At 34.2% G+C, this 21,736-nt stretch overlaps 7 protein-coding genes across 7 annotated transcripts; 5 read left to right on the forward strand and 2 right to left on the reverse strand.

Moving 5' to 3' along the window:
• Window positions 1-1,801: 1,801 nt before the first annotated feature.
• Window positions 1,802-5,196, forward strand: EAE98_007717 (uncharacterized protein; the record flags this gene model as incomplete). The annotated part of the gene is made up of 10 exons (XM_038955340.1): window positions 1,802-2,593; window positions 2,646-2,828; window positions 2,894-3,206; window positions 3,266-3,442; window positions 3,495-3,608; window positions 3,708-3,765; window positions 3,814-3,975; window positions 4,029-4,472; window positions 4,529-4,803; window positions 4,910-5,196. 10 exons carry the CDS (start codon window positions 1,802-1,804, stop codon window positions 5,194-5,196), a joined length of 2,805 nt encoding a protein of 934 aa, XP_038808518.1.
• A 387-nt stretch (window positions 5,197-5,583) lies between these two features.
• EAE98_007718 (uncharacterized protein) lies at window positions 5,584-7,231 on the reverse strand (the record flags this gene model as incomplete). Its single annotated transcript, XM_038955341.1, has 3 exons — window positions 5,584-6,024; window positions 6,316-6,998; window positions 7,054-7,231. 3 exons carry the CDS (start codon window positions 7,229-7,231, stop codon window positions 5,584-5,586), a joined length of 1,302 nt encoding a protein of 433 aa, XP_038808519.1.
• Window positions 7,232-7,811: 580 nt separating this feature from the next.
• Window positions 7,812-8,561, forward strand: EAE98_007719 (uncharacterized protein; the record flags this gene model as incomplete). Its single annotated transcript, XM_038955342.1, has 1 exon — window positions 7,812-8,561. One exon carries the CDS (start codon window positions 7,812-7,814, stop codon window positions 8,559-8,561), a length of 750 nt encoding a protein of 249 aa, XP_038808520.1.
• A 408-nt stretch (window positions 8,562-8,969) lies between these two features.
• EAE98_007720 (uncharacterized protein) lies at window positions 8,970-9,518 on the forward strand (the record flags this gene model as incomplete). The annotated part of the gene is made up of 1 exon (XM_038955343.1): window positions 8,970-9,518. One exon carries the CDS (start codon window positions 8,970-8,972, stop codon window positions 9,516-9,518), a length of 549 nt encoding a protein of 182 aa, XP_038808521.1.
• Window positions 9,519-11,063: 1,545 nt separating this feature from the next.
• On the forward strand, window positions 11,064-11,649 carry EAE98_007721 (uncharacterized protein; the record flags this gene model as incomplete). Its single annotated transcript, XM_038955344.1, has 4 exons — window positions 11,064-11,155; window positions 11,209-11,252; window positions 11,414-11,496; window positions 11,551-11,649. 4 exons carry the CDS (start codon window positions 11,064-11,066, stop codon window positions 11,647-11,649), a joined length of 318 nt encoding a protein of 105 aa, XP_038808522.1.
• A 30-nt stretch (window positions 11,650-11,679) lies between these two features.
• EAE98_007722 (uncharacterized protein) lies at window positions 11,680-12,807 on the forward strand (the record flags this gene model as incomplete). The annotated part of the gene is made up of 4 exons (XM_038955345.1): window positions 11,680-11,819; window positions 11,860-12,139; window positions 12,192-12,678; window positions 12,740-12,807. The coding sequence occupies 4 exons, from the start codon at window positions 11,680-11,682 to the stop codon at window positions 12,805-12,807; spliced, it is 975 nt and encodes a 324-aa protein (XP_038808523.1).
• A 156-nt stretch (window positions 12,808-12,963) lies between these two features.
• Window positions 12,964-14,353, reverse strand: EAE98_007723 (uncharacterized protein; the record flags this gene model as incomplete). The annotated part of the gene is made up of 6 exons (XM_038955346.1): window positions 12,964-13,292; window positions 13,354-13,693; window positions 13,747-13,861; window positions 13,922-13,961; window positions 14,033-14,161; window positions 14,215-14,353. The coding sequence occupies 6 exons, from the start codon at window positions 14,351-14,353 to the stop codon at window positions 12,964-12,966; spliced, it is 1,092 nt and encodes a 363-aa protein (XP_038808524.1).
• Window positions 14,354-21,736: the final 7,383 nt, after the last annotated feature.

Consider the following 21,736-nt stretch of genomic DNA (forward strand, 5'->3'; position numbering starts at 1 on the left):
TAGGTACCAGGAAGATATTTAAGTTGGTAAGAATAGATGGGGTGGGTTGCACGGATATGGGTAAGCTTTTGGAAGAGGATACAGATCAGATAGATATTACTACCAGGTAGGTGAGTAGTTCAATCTATTCCAGTCCAGTTCTAGTCCACGAACTCTTTTTCCGGATTTCAATGTTCAGGGAGAGGAAGCGATGCAGTGGTAGTAATCAGTAGGTACTGTCCAAGAACATTGACTGAAGCAATGATAAATAATCGATGGAACAAATGGTGATGGTGATTGTGATGGTGATGGTGATGGTGATGGTGATGAGAAAACTGGTTGTTGATGAAGAAAGACAGGCGCGAGGCACGAAGGAAGCATGGCATGAAGCGATGCTAGTAAGTAAGTACTAGGTAGGTAGTATGTATGTGGATGGATGGATGTAGGTAAGAAAAGATGGGAATGAGAATGGGAATGGGGATGGGAGTTTTTTTGTTGGCGAAACAAAACGATATGGTGCGGCGCTAATTGGTGCCTGCATAGAATTCACAACCCTTTCTTCCCTTTCCCGCTGGATATGTATGGGAGAAAAGAGGCGGGAGGCGACTTGAAGAATTCCATTCCTGATATATATCACGTTTGTTATGTAGATTCTCTTGGACGTCCTAGGTGAAGAGGTGTATCCAAAGCAGATACCTGGTAGATACCTACCTAGCATGCATATATATATATATATATATATATATATATAACATACATATAATATATACACCCACGCACACATGCACATCACACAGTTTATATGATTCCACATTCCACCAAAAGGGTGGAAAGGATAATTGATATATATATAGATAGATAGGACTGAAGAGAAAGTAAAATAATTAATGCCTTTGATATCATCCAAAATATACAAAGTCACTCACTCCTCACTCAATACCTGAGATCCCAAATACTAACTACGTACTCCTCCCATGTGTTGCAGCAGTTCAATTGCTCCGATGCCAACAATTGATTGCTCGAGTCATAGCCGTGCGTGCTATGTAAATTTGGTGTTACAGAACCATCAGGTAGAACAATGTACAGAGTAACATCCACTCGATAGATCCATCCATCAATCGAACTTTTTTTGATCTCGAACTTCCAAAATGCTTGAAGTCTCCACTTTACAAGCGGGGGTAGTGAGAGATATCCTTGCTAGCTCAACCTTGGAAGCCCCGGCACACCGATGGCTGGCTTGGATCAATCACGTGTCGCTTTTTCAACTCTCCCCACCCCACCATCCAGGTTGCATCAATTGATGGACCTCCCTCCGTCCATGGAGCCTTCCATCTCATCGTCAGCCATCCATTGTGTTGCCAGTCAAGAACAAAAACGAAAGAAAAGAAAAAAAAGTTCTCACCGGCCGAATTGGCATAATCGGACAAAGGTTGGAAGAAGTATTTCTTGTCATCATTCACTGACTCATTCTTTTGCTTGCTTACAAATAACTGATTCTTCCAATTGGGTACATGGCTCCGCAAGGTTACCAAATCACAATCAATTTGGCCCTTCCCTCCCAAAAAAGTCACAGAAAGTTCTCCGGGATTCAGAACTACATATCTACCCTACCTACTCTAGGTACATAGATACTTCTAGTATTTTGCTACAGTGCAACCTGGCGTCAAAAGTTCCCTTATTGGTACCCTTCTCTAACTACCTACTCACGTCTATCATTTTAATGATCGCCTTCTATCTTTCCTTTGGGTTTAATGGCTTGTTGCTTTCTTCATGTTTCTTTGCAGAAAATCTTCAATCCACTTAACCTCAACCCAACGTGGAAATGAAGAAGTCTAATGCAACACGGTCTGGTCTGTATCACAAAACTACCATAGATGCAACAAGGGTTGCGTCTACAACAATTTCCCGCGTTGCTGTGAAAAGAACATTTGATGAGTTGAATGATTCCAAAGAATCACGGGAAACACCATCTCCCGCTAATCATCCCCATATCGAAACTGACCTCACTAGGCAGAGAGATTTTAAGCGCCCAAATCTCAAAAATACACATCCGGGTGCTTTGAAAGCAAGTGAAATTGATAATGTTACTGTCCAGAATTATTCCGAGTATTCACAAAGAAGGCAACTGGCTTTAACGCCAACCCCTACACTGAATCCCTTGCTTGATCTATCGCACCCTGCATATCAATTACCAAATCAACTAGTCGAAAACTTTGCTGCCCTAGGAATCAAATCTATATACCCGTGGCAATCCGAATGTCTCCTTCGTAGTGGTGCCCTTGCTGGACAACGCAACTTGGTCTATACTGCTCCTACAGGGGGCGGAAAGTCACTTGTTGCAGATGTCCTCATGCTCAAGAAGATAATACAAAATCCGGAGAAGAAAGCTCTATTAGTATTGCCTTACGTTGCATTGGTTCAAGAGAAACTTCGATGGCTCCGAAGAATTGTCCAGGGGATCTGCAAAGAGACCTCTGTGCGGGAATCAAAATGGCCATCCATGTGGCGAAACCGAGGGGATGAAAACTCCATTAGGGTTACAGGTTTCTATGGTGGCAGCAAGTCAAACGCAACATGGGCTGATATGGACATTGCTGTGTGCACCATTGAGAAGGTGCGTCGATATAAATGCTTTCGCATTCACACTCATTGGCTAACATTTATAGGCAAACTCGCTTGTCAACGCGGCCATTGATGACTGCTCCATCGGAAATCTTGGTGTTGTAGTCATTGACGAGATACATTTCATAAATGATGAAAGCCGTGGATATATATTGGAGTTAATGGCTACAAAACTGCTTAGCTTAGAACAAGGCGTACAGATCGTTGGCATGAGCGCGACACTCGATGTAAGTCTAACTCTTTCTTTGTGTTTGTGGTTGTCTTATGGTAAGAGTTGTCTGACCAAACGAAGAATGCAGACTTGCTCGCTAAATGGCTCAATAATGCCAAATTTTACATTTCTAACTACAGGGCTGTTCCTGTAGAAGAGCACCTTGTCTTTGAAAATGCTGTATATCCGGCTTCTAGTTCGAACAGGTTCTACAAGACAGCTTCGCAACTAAACTCTCAGAACTCAGGCAACTCGACGCAGACACTTCCGGGTCCTCATAGGCGAATACAGACCTCACAGCATAAAGAGCTTAGCAATCCCTTGATAAACTCGGTCGTTGCTTTAGCCAATGAAACCGCCAGAAGTGGCTACGGTGTGCTAGTATTTTGCAGCAGTAAGTTGGTCCGTTTGTCTCCTCTGCCGTATCGTAATACTAAGTCTACCAAATAACAGGTCGACTGGGTTGTGAAAGGGATGCACTTCTGATCAGCCAAGTGCTTCCTTCAATGGATGCTATTGACCCGCTCTTGATGAACAGACGACGCGATCTTCTAAATGACTTAAGAGACACAAGTAGCGGTCTTGATCAAGTGCTTGAAAAGACAGTCTTAATGGGCGTGGCCTTTCATCGTATGTATTTTCCATCCTCCAATCTTTAAATTTCTCTGACGCCCACCCTCAGATGCTGGTCTGACTACAGAGGAACGCGACTTGGTCGCAGCTGCCTACGATGAAGGCGTATTGAAAGTCATGGTAGCGACCTGCAGTCTTGCGGCCGGCATCAATCTTCCCGCCCGTGAGTTATCTTTCGGTCCCAAGAAGCTTCTGATAATTTCAATACAATCATTCAGTATTTGTTGACCCGAACGTACTACGGAGACTGACAATTCAATAGGGCGGGTTATATTGCATGGCGCTAGAATGGGATCTGATCTAGTCGGCCCTTCAATGCTGTGAGTACCTTACTTGTCACAATTGACTATAAATGCTAATCATTATAGTCGACAGATGAGAGGTAGAGCTGGACGCAAAGGGAAGGATGAAATTGGCGAAACATATCTCTGTTGTCAAAAGTCTGACCTCGAGGCCGTCGCGGAGCTCATGGAAGCCGAAATACCTTCAGTTGAGAGCTGCCTGGTGCCAGGCAAGCGAGGTATAAAACGGTAAAAACCCTCCTATAAATCCTCATTAGGTATTAGAACTAATAGGTAGACAGAGCCTTACTTGAAGTAATAACTACAAAGTTGGCTACAAGCAGCGAATCGATCGACGACTATGTGAAAAAAACTCTCCTCTGTCATACGATTGATCAGAAAGAATTAAAATCAATGGTTGAAATAACCCTCAAAGATTTACTCGAAAGTAAACTCGTAGAACAGACAAAAACCTATTCATTCGAAGCTACACGTCTGGGTCAAGCTGTTGTGGCTTCTTCTCTCGCTCCCGAGGATGGCTTGTTCGTTCATAAAGAATTACGAAGATCTCTGGAAGCCTTTGTACTAGATGGCGAAATGCATGTGCTTTACACCTTCACGCCCGTTCAGACTACGCAGGGCAATATCAACTGGCAAATCTTCCGTAAGGAAGTTGATATGCTTGACGAGAGTAATTTGAGAGTTCTTGGTTTCGTTGGACTTAAGCCGTCATTGATTAATAAAATGTAAGTTCATTGACTGCTATAAGTTTATCTATTGCTCAACATTTGACTTCTGTCAGGGCACAAGGGGGATCGATGAGAGAGTCCACTTCAGAAGAAATCGAGATCGCCAGGGTATACAAGAGATTCTATACCGCTTTACAACTACGAGATCTTTGTAATGAAATGCCAGTTCATGCCGTTGCTCGCAAATACGACTTACCACGAGGAATCATACAGAATTTGGCGCAAACGTGTCATGGCTTTGCTGCAGGAATGATAAAGTTCTGTGAGAAGATGGATTGGGGAGCACTAGCTGCGGTGCTTGATCACTTCTCCGATCGTCTAAAAGCTGGTATGTTCTTCATTTTGTCACAATAACTGTGTAGACAATTCAGATTTTTTTTTCAAAAAAAAATGGGTTTCCGAATGTTCTTACTCGCTTACCTAACAAGCAATAGGCGCCAAGTCCGACCTACTCGCTCTAGCAGAAATTACATTCATCAAAAGTCGAACAGCAAGGATCTTCTGGGACAACGGCTATAAAACAGTTGGGGCGGTTGCAGGTGCAGACTCGAAGGAACTAATACCAGTACTTTTGATGGCCCAGCCGAAAAAGTTGCGGCTGGCGTCCGATGATGAGGAAAAGTACCATGCCAAACTTCTTGCGAAAGCGACAAAGATTGTTGAGTCAGCGAATCGAATATGGGAACGGCAGATGCAGCAGGAGATCTATGAAGAAGATTAATACAAGTGACTATAAAAGATTTGTTGGGGTGCTCAAGGAGATTTACACCATACATAGGTACATAGAGCGAGTCCATAGGTGAGATGAACATATTAAATCTGTCAATTTGAGTCAATTTCCAGAGCTGAAAGTCTAGCGAGAGATAGATTCAAGGGCATCATGTAACACAAGACTCCTACGATCCGAGAGCCTAAAATTATAACGTATAATTCTGCATAGCTATTCATCGATGTTAATAAGCAAATGGTTTATATAAACCTGTATCTGAGCCGGAAACATGTTCATAGTGTATAGACTTTTCGTAACAATCTCAGCACAATAATGCGCGCGCGGGTTCCATAAAATTTCCAAGGGCTTTGCATGTATCATATGTCACGATATGCAGCTCTATTCAGTAGGGAGGTCCGTCCATTCTCTGACGTCTTGAAAGTCCATAATTTCATTTGGTCCCCCAAATCTTCCTTGTAAATCCTTCCAATTCCTATTCACTGCCGTTTCAGGTCGCCATCGGAAGGCGTGCTTCAGCTTTGGATCTAGTACCCCTTCCATCAAATCGGCAACGAATCCTCCAACTGAAGTAATGTGCATAAAGCCGTGCCCGCTTCCGCCAACCGCCAGAGTTAGCGAAGCGTATCCCGGAGGAATATCGATGAGAAATGCCCGGTCAGGGGTATCAGCGCACCAACATATTCGAGCAAAGGATAACGGACGATCTGCGAGATGAGGCATGGTTTCTAGCAGAAATTGTCGAATTCTCTTGGACGAATCTATAGGGATCTGTTGTTTTGAAAATGGAATGCTCCTGGTTTTGCCATCTGGGCCTGTGATCTGAAACATAGTTCGTCAGCCCTTACTACCATGTTGAATTTAGGGGTGTTGCTTTTAGCTGAAACTTTTCAAGACTAGGAGAAAGGTCGAAGACCAAGCTCGCATATCTCCAATGTGCAATACTCTTCAAAACGCCATGTGCAATACTTTTTGAAACGCCGATTCAAATCTGAGGATTTGGTTTCTTCAACCCTCATATGGAGGTGCAAAAATCAAAAACCCTTCTAGGCTTCCTTTCTGGTGTTCTGAACTTTTCTCCCCATAGCAAGACTAGGCAATAAATGGACTTACCCAGTTGCAATAGCCAGGATGCTCATCACATATCTTGAGCTCGTGATTGTCCTCGTCCGGTTCCATGAAAAATCCTTTCTCTATATTGAAGAGAACTGGCAGGTTTTTGTACAATTTTGTTTCATCCTCCAACATCTTGATATGTCCTAGAGTCCAGGCTGTTGGCCGAAGCTGATCTTTGAAGTCGAAAAGCGCATCGGCTCCAGCTCCAGCAGCAAGTATTGTCCTATCACCCCGATGTTCCTTTCCATCAGCAGTCTTAACGCCCAGTACATCTCCGTCTTCATAAATGAGACTGGTGACGGCACCTTCAGGTGAACCGGTAATGAACTTCACCCCAAGCCTATCAGCCTCTTTCGCTGCACTTTCCAGTGCTTTACGAGCATGTACCCAGCCGGCACCTGAAGACTTGAACACACCTTTCCAGCCGGGAAAGTCGCCTGTCAACACCCCGGGAGGCATCGTCTTTCTGAAGTCCTCCGCAGTCTTTAGTCTTACAAACCCAGACTTTGAATCGGGCAGCTCTCGCTTTTCAACCTGCTCCAATGCAGCTGGCGTGTCTGCAGCAACAATATACCCAGTAGGATGGTAGTAAGGTTTGAATACTGAATCATTTAACCAGCCTTCCGTCGCTTTGTTGAGTAGAATCATAGAAACATCATCTTCGCCCTCTGTGAAAGAGCCTATGTATGTCAGTGAATTGCCTATGCATTCGTGAAATCCCGTTGCCGTAGTCACCTTGTTCTACAATCTTATTGACATCATTCCCAGCGGATATTGGGGATGGTATTGGATATGCATCGAGTATTGTAACATCTACATAACCTCGACGAGCTAAGTGGAGAGCTGTAGATACAGCCCAAGTCCCACCTCCCACAATGAGGATTCGAGATGATTTGGTAAGTTCGGTCGGCATGATTAGAATTTGGAAATATTTGACCAGGTTACATTTTCTTCGATTAGGTGTTTGGGTATGCCATTATATATATATATATATATATATATATATATCTACGTTGATACTCTCATGAAAATATATTGAATAGAGATGATAGGTAGGTTAAACACAACTGCATGCCACTTCGCTTGGACCTTCCCACCCACTTTCGATCTATCTAACTGTACCCCACCTCGCCCACTCCAAACATAATCTTACAAATAGTCTGAGTAACGGTATCTGTTCCGGTGTGTCTACCCAGTGCCCCGTATCGATAATTTCCAATTTCTCACAATGGCTTGATCGATTGATCTTCTGGCTTTGGTTAAAATCCACTGTACGTGTAATAGTAAATCGTGCCGTCTCCGCTCGACGATCACCGCCAGAGATTCAACAACTTTCTATATCTATGTTGGTACAAGGACGAATTGTTCGCAGCCTTACACCAATAATGCTCGGCGAAACTTATCAGCCGCTATCTCACTATCACATTTTCGAAGCTTCTTCTCCACTTCCTTCACTTCCTTCGTCTCCTTCAATCCGATGCTCGATGTAAACCATGCCACGACGTAAATCTCCTGACACGGGTAAATGCAAGGCCTCTCGTACCAGAAGCCTGGGTGGATGCAACACCTGCCGAAGAAGGAAAGTTAAATGCGGAGAAGAAAGGCCCAGATGTCAACGATGTGCTAGTACTGGATATGATTGCAAATACAACCTTGTCTTGAAATGGCAGGAAGAATTTGCCAGAAGAGGTGCAGCCTTTGGTCGATCCGGCGTATGGAAGAAAATTGACCACCGAGGATCGACTTCGGATGTTCATCAATCGCCTTCTTACGATCTCTCGTCTGAAATGGTTACACAGTGCTATATCCCGAACATATCACATCATCATTTTGTAAACGGGACTGTCGAGAACTTTCACAGTATGCTGTCATGTGATCAAGACGACCAAGCCGGAATTGAACGTGAGCTAATGGATACTGCCGTCGAAATCACCAGTCTTACTTCTCCTAGGTTGAAGTATATTCCAGCCCCTACAGCAACACCTTCTAGATACCTTGTCCCATTTCCTATCATCTCATCGTTTTCCCACGTGGATGACGTAAATACAACTCTTCTGTTTCAATATTATGTAGACCGTCTATGTCCGCTGACAACTCCCAATCAGTCCACAAACTCACCATTCGCAACAATAGTTCTCCCTTTTGCATTGAGTACATCGCAATCTACCCTGCAATCTCTTTTGGCACTTTCGGCGTGTCACAAGAGTAAAACAGATGCATCCTGGGGGCCGGTTGCCATGTAGCTTAAGGCGCGGACTCTTCATTTCTTGCGAGGGAGACTCGATCAGGAAGACTCCGTAGAGATATCAAGAGACCCCGAAATTATCACTATAAGTATGATCATGTGCTTGTATGAAATCATCAATACATGTGATGAACAGTGGGTAGTTTACCTTCGAGGCGCGCGCGACATTATCCGGATCCGAAAACAATTCACATTACTGGCCACTGAAAAAAGCCAATGGCAGCCCCTCCTTTCATTTTCAGAACGGTTCTTTGCATACCAGGATGTACTGGGACGAACAGCATGTGCCGGTGTACCAAATTTCAAGAGTTGCGCTTGGACGTCTAAAGCTCACGAAATCGATATATCGATGGGCTGTTCCCCAGAACTCTTCCATATATTAGGTTCAATCACAGATCTGATAAAAATGAAACGTAAAGATCCTATGTGTGCTTCCGAGGAGCTATTTATCAACAAAGCCGCAGGTCTGGAGCAACGACTCGATGGTCTCGTCCAGACCGTACATCAGGATGACGCTTGTGTAATTTTGCACTCGGCAGAACTGAAACGACAGGCGGCTATCTTATATCTTCACTGCACTCTGTACGATGTATCGCCTAGCACAGTTTCGGTTGTCAGGCGAATCCCTGATATTCTCCAAAACATTTCCCTGTGCCTAGACAGTGGCCTTGTAACAAGTTTGACATGGCCTGTTTTCGTCGCAGCGGTGGAACTCAATCCACTAGATGACATAATCACTGTTAACAATAGATCTGTGTCTGGGAGAGCATTCATTCTCAGTACATTGGCAGTAATGTCAACTTGTACCATTGCGAACCTCGAGAGGACTAGATCAGTCATTGTTGATGTTTGGCAACGCAGAGATTTGTCTGTATCAGCAAACACGATGCAAAGTATTACAAGCGACTGGGAGAAGTATGTTGAGCCTGCCAGTATAAATTTAAGTCTTGGGTAATGGAAGACGCTATACTTAGTCAAGTCCTCTCATTGAGAGATTGTTTTTAAAGTTCCTTCCCGTTCGGCAGAGCTCTGATGGGCAAGACACGCAGTGACTTCGAGCTGGCCACAACAGAATACATAGTAATTGTGACTGGCATATCGGAAAAGGCGTTGAAAACACTCATCGCTAATCTACTTCAATTCGAAGAAGAACAACAACCCAATGATTTCCGCGCTTGAAATAAACAATACAACACAAATCGTCTAGCTATGTCTGGCTGACTATTCTCTAATCAGATTGAGATTACAAAGAGTAAAATGGAGTGTCTTTTATGCATAAAGAAAAGTATTCAATGTGGGAGCTATTCCGGGATTCCTATTCCCAGACTCGAGTCGAACAATTCTCTTATCGTGGTCTCAGGAAGACGGATCAATCATACAGTCTTATCAATTGGGGCAACGTTGGAACGGATCTAAGCTATCCCCACCTTGGATAGCTAAGGGAAGTCTGAAGCAAGCCCCCACTTTTTACATCAAGGTCAGATGTGGAGTAAAGCTCGCTTCTCGCCTGTACCTTCATGATGTAGCCAAGCTAAATGATCAGCTATTCAATTAGTATTCTATGATCGATTATTGGGATACATGAGATATGCCTAATTCGAAAATATGCAAGTGACGGACGACAGATACATATATAAAGATGCCCTCTTTTGTCAACAATGTACTCTGTAAACAGATCTACACTCAACATACAGTGTAGGCAATAGTATACTATAGTAAAACGGTGGTGTGTATAAAACTTTTAATACAATAATTAATATATATTAGATAATTGAAAACTTATTGTTATAGGTATTACTCAAAACTAATATTTACAAAAATATACAGGAAAATTAAAATATAAAATAAAAAAATAATACTAATTCTAATAAAACCTAAATACTTAAAAAATATAATACAAATATCAAAATGAATATTATAATCTTTTCTAGTATAATTTTATTAACTTTTTAATATTTTAAATAGCTTTAATCTTTTATAAAAAATTTAATTAAACTTTTTATTCTTTTTAATATATATTTATTCTCTTTTCTAATACATATAATAATTAACTAAATATATAATAGCTTATTAAAACTTTCTTTTTCATTTCAATTAATCAATTAATTTAATAAATTCTTTTTATAATTCTATAATATCAAAAAGATTAAAATATTTAATAATATTAATAAAATCTAAGAATAATCTTAAATTCGCATATTTCGGCTTGTTCCATACCAATCAAAAATTCATATTTCTATATCTTATTAGTAATATTCAATATTAAAATAATATTGAATATTTTTAGTGATATTGAATTTCATACCACATATATACATATTTAGAAGAAAAATTGATATGTATTACTATCTAGTCTGTATACGGATTACGGAAAATACTATTGCCTACACTGCCAACATGTCTCAAGTTGTAATCGAAGATGTTCCAGGTACCGAATATCTTATCGACGGTAATCACCTCACCACCTCATTATCTTTCCAATGGCTCACTGAATATATAGTTGAACACTCAGTGGATCATTCTCACTCAGGAGGGATTTCATCGAACATTGTTAAAATTCCTCGGCCCACGATCTGTGGTGGAGATCCCCTGGTATGAAATTTTGCTGAAATAGGACTCTCATTGCTTTACTGACACTAATCAAGCTTTGACCGCGATGGAAGAAATACTACCAATTGTTCCTTGTTGCGTAGGTTTCTTACTTGCCTAGAGATTCGGGGGCCGAACTATATTCAACTGACTTATGGTCAGACTGTATGCTTGTGCATTCAGTTTCGGAGAAAACACCCTTGGAGGTACATAAAGAAAGTGTTGATCATTGGGCCTACATGCACTGACATGAAATACCAGCTGCTTGGGAGACCATATCCAAGGATACGAATGTTAGCCTCACCAACATGAATGGCGGTTCAGCTCTCAACTACTTACTACTGGTTAGTTGTGTAATCAAAATTATCATTTGGCTCTCTTTCTAAAACAATTCATAGGGCTTCTGTAACATATTTTGGATACCTGCAGCTAAAAGACTTGGTAACAGGTTTGTGTTTCTAGCTACGACCCTAATTTGCATGTGTGCCGGTATTTAGCTAGGCAAATTCCAAGGTACTGGAGAGTGAATGGGTGCCATGATCTTGAATGGCTTGGGTACATCAGCATATCGGGCTGTAATTCAATTAACCATATTTAACATGTTTTTTGTTCATGAACGTGGCAGAATGCTTGCAGTTTATCTGTTCGGGCAACAACTTGGGTCCATGTAGGTTTCGTCGATATCATAAAATTGACGAGGATTAAAGCTCACCGTTCCATAGTCTTGGTCTCATCTCTGGAGGTTCCATCGCCGATGGCCCTGGATGGAGATGGAGTCAGTACATTGTGGGTATCATCGATGGCGTTGTAATTTTGCTCCTATTTTTTTCCTTCGAAGAGACGACTTTCCGCGCTTTCTATTCTTCTCCACAGGCACGGATCGAGATCAAACTATTGTGCAAACGGCTTCTGGCACGGGTAAGGAAATTTGAAGATGTCAAATACGAGGCTATCGCACAGTTCCATTTCGGCAGAATTACTGTCTTTGTTGTTTCCAAGAAGAACCTACCTACAAACCCTCACGCTATGGGTATACCAGTCAGATGATACGACAATATACTGGGACTACTTCAAACGTCCCTTCTTCCTGTGGTCTTTTCCTACAGCTGTCATTCCGGGGTTCATCTTCGCTTTTGGATGCACAGCTGGTATAGTATCCTTCAATACTGTATCAGAGATCTTTTCCTCTGATCTATATGACCACTTATCTACGATCGTTGGCCTTACTTGTTTCGCAACTCTCATCGGATCTACTATCGGTTACTTCACTGGAGTGTTATCTGATCATATTGTTATTTTCCTTGCCCGCCGTGACAAAGGAGTCAAAGAGCCTGAAATGCGTCTCTGGACCCTTACCGCAAGTTTCGCATATGCGACTGTTGGGTATATGCTCTATGGCTGGGGTGCTCAGACTCAGGCAAGCTGGGTGGCAGTTTCGATTGGCTTGGGAGCTCTAATTGCTCAGCAAGTGAGCGCCTGCAAAATCGCCACCGCATATGCAATGGAATGTTTCCCCGGTCTTGCCGGTGAGCTGGTAGTTATACTAGCAATGTGCAGCTCCATAGTCAATTTTACAATTTCATACAGTGTACAGCCCTTTATCAATGCTGCAGGATACGGCTGGACATTTTGCTTTTTTGGAATATGCGTTCTAGCTAGTATATCTGGTGGAGTGCTGCTTATGACCAACGGAAAGAATTGGAGAAGGAAATGTGCTCCAAGATATCGTCGATATATGAATGAGACAGCCATATCGGTCTCTTTAATCGAATGTACACAGAATAAAATTTATCGGCGTGCAGTTTTCTCATCTACCAGAATATTCCTTTTAAGAGCGAGGCAGCCCCTTGAGCGACTAGTTTGTGAACGATCTGGCTAGGATGATAGTCATTCCACCATAAACAGCTAACGCCGTCCGCATTTATACAGGTGGCATCGGCCGAGCCATATGCTGTAGGGTTGTTGATTGCGTTTAAGAAAGGAACTTGGGTATCATATACCCAAGTGTTAGATCCAGCATTTGCAGCTTTGAACGCTGCTACGCGTGAAACTAAAGCCGCATTGTATTGAGATATAGCGGTCGCTATAGAAGCTTGCACAGCTGTCCCTTCAGCTATGAAAAGAGGGCTATCTTGGGTTGCTTTGTGTATCATTAGTTTTTGATAATTATCTTTTCAATCCCAATCAAGAAGGGGACTCACGTGGAACGGTTAAAAATAGAAAGTTTCGGCCTCCCACATTGTAGAGTCGCTGGATCTCTGTAAAGTAGGAATCCATGATCTGACCGAGTACCGTTGTATAATTTGAAAGATACCACGCGTTTCCAACATCATTAACACCTATCCAAATGCCAAAAAGCGTGTTGCCAGAGGACCAAGGCCCGGATGGAATGTATTGAACAAACTGATCTACTTGATCAATGAAGGATAGTACGGTGGGTGCAAATGGTGCAACAAGCGATGCGTTAGTAGTTGCGCCTCCCGAAGCAAAGTTATATGATAACATGAGCGTATTATTATAAGTTTCAACAAGATACCCGATCTACATGGTTTGCATCAGCGAATGAGTGTTTTCAAGCTTTTTAGGTTACATACCCAATTGAACCCGCCAGTGGTCGTGTAACCTTGAAGGTTGGGATTCCCAAGGGGGTTGCCAGCAGCTGGTTGGGTCAGAGTCGGATCAAAGCCTGTTTGGGAGTATGAGTCGCCACTGACTTTAGAGTTAGTCGGATTCGAATTCAGATGGATAAATGATTGTAATATTACGTACAAAGTTATGAAATACTCCACGGCTGCAGTCGATACGGGGCCTAAGCGATTCTTTTATAAGCTTATGAAGGGGGTATATAACTGGAACGACACATAGATGACAGGTTCTTACTTTTTGTAGTAGATGCCAAGGTTGAAGACACTTTTGTTGTCAATGTTGTAGACGTTTTCGAGGTTATTGGAGCACTCGTTGTTGTCTTCGAGCTTGAGGTACTGCTAACTGCTCCCGGAACACACTGACCTAGAGAAAGCAATAAGCACGCTGTAATGCAATATGGTCCAGGAAAACACTACTATAGTATGCATTCTGGTAAACACAAGTGCTTCCTACAGCACAAGTTGTCGCACCCGTCCAGCTCAGACCTCCGCATTGACCATATGCGACCTGCTGAGCGGCCGCTGTTGCCACACATAGGAGTAGAGGAAGAATCATTTGTGCAATCAGATTGGAAACTATAGCATCAAATCATGGACACAAAGCATATGAATACACAGAAATCTCGAAGAGAGCACTCGTGTTTATAGATATTCTTCATCAATATGCTTAGGAATAAGGATACGTGTCTTTATCAAGAATAATTATTTTTCCCACCAGTACCATAAAATCAATTCCACACAAACCGGATGAATTATTTTGATCTGAGTTACGACTTGATGTGATGATGAGTTCCGTCCAATGGGGGACATCAGAAAGTCGGCTATGAGGGGCGAGAGCCGTCGACACCGGATTCTCGGTCCGGTTACTATAATAAGATTCGTTAACTTTCATATACACTAAGATGAAGGAAAAGTTTAACCTTTAAACCAAGAGTCTCTACAATAGTCCCGGGGGGAAATTCATGTGGAATCGTTTTCTCCTTGATTACTATAATAATCTTGAAATACTAGAATTCGCAGTCTTTATTCTATTCTCTAAACGAATATTACTATTAAATATATCATGTAATAAAGCTCGAATACTATTACATTTATAACATAATATGACTTTACCTCAATACTTATATCATAGACAAGCTTATCTCTCTTATACCTCTTAAAAACTAATTATAATAATAAAAATTTATTATATCTTAATTATATTATTAATATTCTCATTATTAAAATATGTTATATTTTCAGACTATTTAAATCAATCTGAATTTGGGTTTTTATTATTTTTAGATTATCGTATTTAATTGTAGACTGTACTTCTCGATTATAAAGTATAGATCTATAATTTAAATGAAAAGACTCAAATGAACTTTAATAGTATGTGAGTAATACTTTGGATTTTTGAATAATACGAAAGGAATTCAAATTATTATAAAGTTTTAGAAAAAGATAGATAGTCTATTTTTTTAATAGGTTTTTTACTCAATTGATACCCAAGAGAATACATGAGAGAAACTCATATTCTAAGAATTTAATTATAAATATAAAGTGCGAAAAACCTCAAAGATTTATAAAAGATTAATACTTCTTAGAAGGGATATAGTATTAATTTTTTGATATTTAAAGAGTAGATTTAAGATGGTATTATAATTATATTAAATCGAATATTATATTGTTTTTATTATTTAGAATCTAAAAAATAATTCTCTTATTATTAAGATTAATGTTTTTAGATTTAATAAATTAGAATCTAAATAGTATAAGAATATAGACTTTAGTTTTGAGAGTTTAATTTTTATTATTGGAATTATAGATTTTTGATTTTTGATTTTTCAAATTCTGATTCTTCTAATTCTAATCCTTATGAATGAACTTTTTTTAATCTTTAAAAGATTAGAAGAAATAATAAGATTATATATATTCTTAGTAATTGTATATGAGCTTTTTTTGAAACTAAGTATATTTCTTTTAATTATATAATCCTAAAGATATTAGTAGTAGTAGTAGTAGTATTTATTAATGTTTATTAAGCTGGTATAAGACCGATCCTGGAAACCTTTTGAGGAATATAAGGATATACTAAGCTATAGATTTATTTAATGTTTTAGAAAGCAATTTATATATATAGAGATCAGGGTTTATTTGAATAATTCCTTTTTTATTAATTGAAATAGGGCTAATAGTATTTTCAAGATTCCAAAAAGCTAGATATAGTTTTTAGAAAGTATAAATATGAAGCTATAAGGGTGTGTATTTATATAAGATGTTAATAGTATTGAAAAAAATCCTTATTATATTTCTAATTGTTATTTAATTAAATAAAGAAAAAGCAAAATCTATTTCAAAGAAAGAAAGGAAAAGAAAAGAAAAGAGAGAGAGAAGGAGGGTGGATATCTTTAATGAGGATAGATATTAGTATAAAATCAAATGATTTTGAAGAATTCGGTTAATATTAATAATTATAACATTAAAAATAAGAGATAATTAAAGCTTTTTATTATTAATAAAAATAAAAATAAAAATAATTATTTAAACTATTTTCTAAATTGAATTAATGATTTATAATATAATATTAAATATTTAGAAGTTTTTTAATAATTATAAAAATGTTTTAAATTAATATTTTAATATTAGAACTTTTTATAGTATTATGTAAAATCTTTATATTTTGTATATATAATTAGAATACAATATAATATTTTTTTAATAGATTTAATTTTGAAGGAAGTTTAATTGTATAGGTAAGATTTTATTTATTATATATATTTGAAAGAGTAGGTTGTTATTTTGTTTATTAGGATTGTTTTATTTCATTATAGAGTTTTCTAATAATAGTTTTTATTTTATTGATAGTAGGTATTAAGGTAGGTTTTAGATTTCAAATGGGTTTATAAGCTTTAAGATTGATGAGTTTATTAGTAATCTTATTTCTCTCAATATTTATATATTTAAAGAATTAATAAATCCTAATATTAAAAATCTGTATAGCATTTTGACAAATATAGAAGGCTTATTAGGAGGAGTTGGATATATTATTATATAGGTATTAGATTATTGATGTATTATTAATATAGAATTATAGATATTATTTGTTAAATAAGAAAATCCTTAAAACATATTTAAAGCTTACATAAATTCTAATTATCTTTAAATCGAAGATATGCGAGATATTATTAATCGAGTTCAAATTAATAATAATTTGCTTTTTATTTTGGTATATTGTATATTTATATCTAATAAACCTTTCTTTATTAATAATTTATTCAAAATTATCTAAAAAGATTGAAATCTTATTGAAAGGGAGATAAAACTATTATTCCTTAAAGCTAATAATTATGATTTTTTTATTAATACTTTTTATTAGATTTATTTAATATTTTAAAAAGAAGTATAGAAACTATAATGTAGAGTGTGTAATGTTAAAAAGAATTATCTCTAAATATTATATCTTGATTTTAAATTTCTATTTTTAATTAATATCTTTATTCCTAATGATAAATGGGGGTGTAATTTGGTGAATTATATGGTGAGAGGTATTTATTAATTGAATATATATAATAAAACGAAGTATAGCTTTATTTAATATTGTATTAATAAATGAGATATTTATATCTTTAAAAAAAGTAATTGTTAAAATAATCTTTTAAATAGGAAGTATACTTTTAAGTGTTAGAGTAAGTATTTATTTCAATAAATCGATATATTAATTTATTTAGAAGGAGATGGTAAGGTTGTGAATAATATATTGAATATAGGATGATTTTGTTTTATTATTAAATTATGTCTTGATTTTATATATAAGAAAGGGAATAATGCAGGTAATGATAGTTTTATATAAAGCTGAAATTGAAGAATTATCGATTATTTTTATAAGATTGTAAATGTAATATGTTATTATTCGAGTTTTGGTAGTTCTTATAGTAATGTATCTTTTGAAAAAGAGTTTTCTATTAAATCAGATTTCAAATTATTTTAGAATAAATTATATTTCATTTTTGATTATAATAATCAATATAATAATAAGCTTTTTATTAATAATAAAAAGAGAAATATAATTCCCTTTTTTTTTAATGAAATAAATTATTTTGAGTTTTTTAGGGATAAAAGCAATCTTTTTATTATTATTTTATTCAAGAATCTTTTCTATATTATTTACTAAAGTAAAAATATTAAAATCTAGGAACTGGGAGACTCGATATAAATAAAGATTATTAATGTATTCAAAATATAGTTTTATGTTTTATAATATACCTTAACGGCCCAACCGAGGAGTATGAACAGTGCTTCTATTATAAAAGTATGATGCAAGTATCACTCAGTAATAGAAATACTATAACTCTAGTACTAATATCGTTGAAGTACTATTTATTTAATATTAATATTGTTAAAATACTATTTATCTAATTCTAATATTCCTTTATTAATATTTTTATTATTCCTTCTTTGATTATCATACTTTTTTGTTATTATACTCAATTTCGATTACCATTCCATAATACTTCCACCATTCCATAATACTTCCACCGTTCTTGAAGTTCCATCACTACTGATTAGTATTTTCACTATTCCAATACCGTACTTTCACTGTTCTAATATTATTATTATTATTATATAAGTATTGTATTCAAAATAAGTTATTTTATTATATAAAATAATAATACTCAATTTATATTGATTAATTAAATTATATATCTTTAATTAAATAAATTACATATTAAATAATAAATATTATTTTTAGTTATTATTTCTATTTAATAATATCTTTTTTATTATTTAAATTGATAAATTAATAATCTTGTATCTTAAAATAGAATATTTTTCCTTATAATTAAATAATCTATTATTTCCAAATATATTTTTATTATTATTAGATTTAGATTTATTCCAAACTATTATAGTAAAATTCAATTTTACTTTAAATCTATAAGCAATACTTTATAATACAATTCTTTTTTTTGATATTAATTTTATATATAAATTATCTTTTTAAATATTTTATTTTTTAAAAAATAATTGAAATATAACTTCTTAACCTTACTTTCCATTATAAGATCAGATCGATACAACATTCCAAAATCGAGATATCTTTGTATTTTCGACTTTATTATACAGAATTAATTCTCTATATTCTTTATAGATTTTTTTACTTAATATAATAATTATTTTTATAATAATATTATTGAATAATAAATTTATAATATCAGATTATTCTTTATAATTATTAAACCCTAGATTTATATATTTATTGGATCTATAATCCTTAATTAATTTCAATTAACTTTATATAATTAAGAAAAAAAAATAGAATAAATATTTAAATATCTTTCCCTTTTGAAATCGATTATTATAATTAAAATACTATTTCGAATATATTAAATATTATCAAAAAATAATTTAATATTTTTGAATATAATATAAAAAACAAATATACAATTATTATAGAACTTATAATTTTACTTAATATCTTTATAATATTTTATATAATATATTTAATATAGCTTTTACAAAGGAATTCACTAGTTTTATAATTAATTTTATAATTAACTATTATTTTTATTAATATTATAATTCTCTTTATACTTCTTAATACCTATATCTAATCCTCTATCTATACTATATTTATTACTAATTTTAAAACCTTTATAAAAACAGCTAAATTCAATAGTATTAATAATATTAAAAATAATATATTCTTTAGATTCAGAAATATATAATTTGAAAAAAACCTTTTATAATTTTATATTAAGAAAAAAATTCCATTTCAAATTATATTTAATATTAGAATCAGAGATTATTTATTAAATATAAGTTCTTATTTTATTTAATCAATTCTCTGTTTTTATCTTTTAATAATAATTTATGAAAATCATCGAAAATTTCTTTTTAACTGATATCCCAATAATTTCGCCTATAGCTATAGGCTAGACTATTACTCCTATATTTAATAATATTTATAATCTATTTTATAATAAGTATAATCAATAAAAAGTATTATAAATATTAAATATTATATCCCTAATTATTTTAAAGATCTAATATAATTATATAATTATAGAAATCCCTACCTTCTTTATAAATCTAAATAATAAAATAATTATAATAAATAAGACCTTTATTTTTAATAAAATCTTTATTTAAATAAAAAAATACTTAATTACTATCAAATTCTTTAATTATAAAATTAATAAATATTTCGGTAGAATTATCTGATTATTTTATTAATTAAAATAATTTATTCTTTTATTTTTTCAATATTAATAATATTTTCAAATTTATTGAAAAAAAATATATTATAATCCAATATAATTTAAATTATTAAAAATATTATTTTTTTATTAAATATATTCAATTCTCTCTTTATACTTATTATAATTATTAAATAGATATATATAAGGAATTAATAGATATTAATTATATAATATTATTTAAATACATTAATTATTATAATCTATTTAAAATTAATTATAATAAATATCCTACTACTCCTTGATACAAGAATAATATTATAATACTTCCTATCAAAAATAAATTTAAAACTATTCGAAAAATGGAAAAGGTTTAATATAAAATAGTTAATATATTTATTGAAATCCCTGAATAAAGATACTTGATATTTCTATAGTTATAAAGTTTTCAATAAATATAAATATAATAAAACTATTATCTTATATTAACAAATTAGATTCTTCTCCATTATTAATCTAATCCTAATTCAGAATTAGATATAAATTCTTATAGCTTTAATCTAGATATTCATTTTTCCTTAAAATAAAAATCTCAAATTATATATAAAATCAAATAAAAAAAAGAATAAAAACATTTCTTATTATATATAAAACCTTAATAAGCTTAATATATTTAATTTTGAAAAGAAATCCTATTAATATTAGTATAATATTACAAACTCTATAATAAAATCTGTAATCAATAAACCCAATAATACAATCTCTAGATCTATTAGGCTAATATCAGTAAAAGCATTTTTGTATATATAATAATTCTTATAGTTTCAAATATCTAGTAAATTAATATTATTTATATTCAGAAATCCTAAATAATTATTAATATATAAATACAAAATTATTCAAATTATAATTACTATATTTCAATAAATTCCTAGGATTTTATAAATCCTGAAAAATTAGATTATTTTCAGATTATAATATATATATATAAAAATATTAATCTATATATATTATAATATTGCTTTATACATAATAAAAATCTTTTTTAAATCAATATAAATAAAAATATTATATTTAATTTATATTATTAATCAAACAATAATAAAACAATAGATTATAGATTCTATCTTATTCTATCATTTCAATATTTAATAAAAAATAATTTTAATATTTAGTATTATATATTTAAATCAAAAATATAATTTAAATATAAAAACTCAAATCTAATATATTAATCTAATAATAATAATATAAACTTTATTAATATTTTTAGTGAATTTATATATAGAATAAATTATATTACCTTAACAACAGCTATGGGCTCTGATTACGGTACTTCTACCGTACCTGTACGGTACCGGAACCACGAGTACAATACTTTAATAGAATATAGTATCTAAACTGTACCTGAAAATAGATACGGTACAGATATATCTGAATAGTATTTGAATAGTACTTAAACAATATTTTGTACACAAATAGTATTTTTATTATATTTAATCTCTTAATAATATCTAAAAATATATATTATACTATATCCTAAATCATTATACTAAATAGTCTGAAGAATAGAGTTTAAATCAATTTGGAAATATCTATAAGTTAATAATTAATATACTAAAGTATACTAATTATCAGTTTAAATATTGAATTAATATATTATAATTATAAAACTAATTATACTAATCGAACCCCCAAAAACAGATTTCTAGATTCCAATTTCTAATACTCAAATCCCCGAAATTTCAATAAGTACAATT

Source organism: Botrytis deweyae (assembly GCF_014898535.1).
Source record: "Botrytis deweyae strain B1 chromosome Unknown BDEW_018, whole genome shotgun sequence".
NCBI classification, from domain to species: Eukaryota; Fungi; Ascomycota; class Leotiomycetes; order Helotiales; family Sclerotiniaceae; genus Botrytis; species Botrytis deweyae.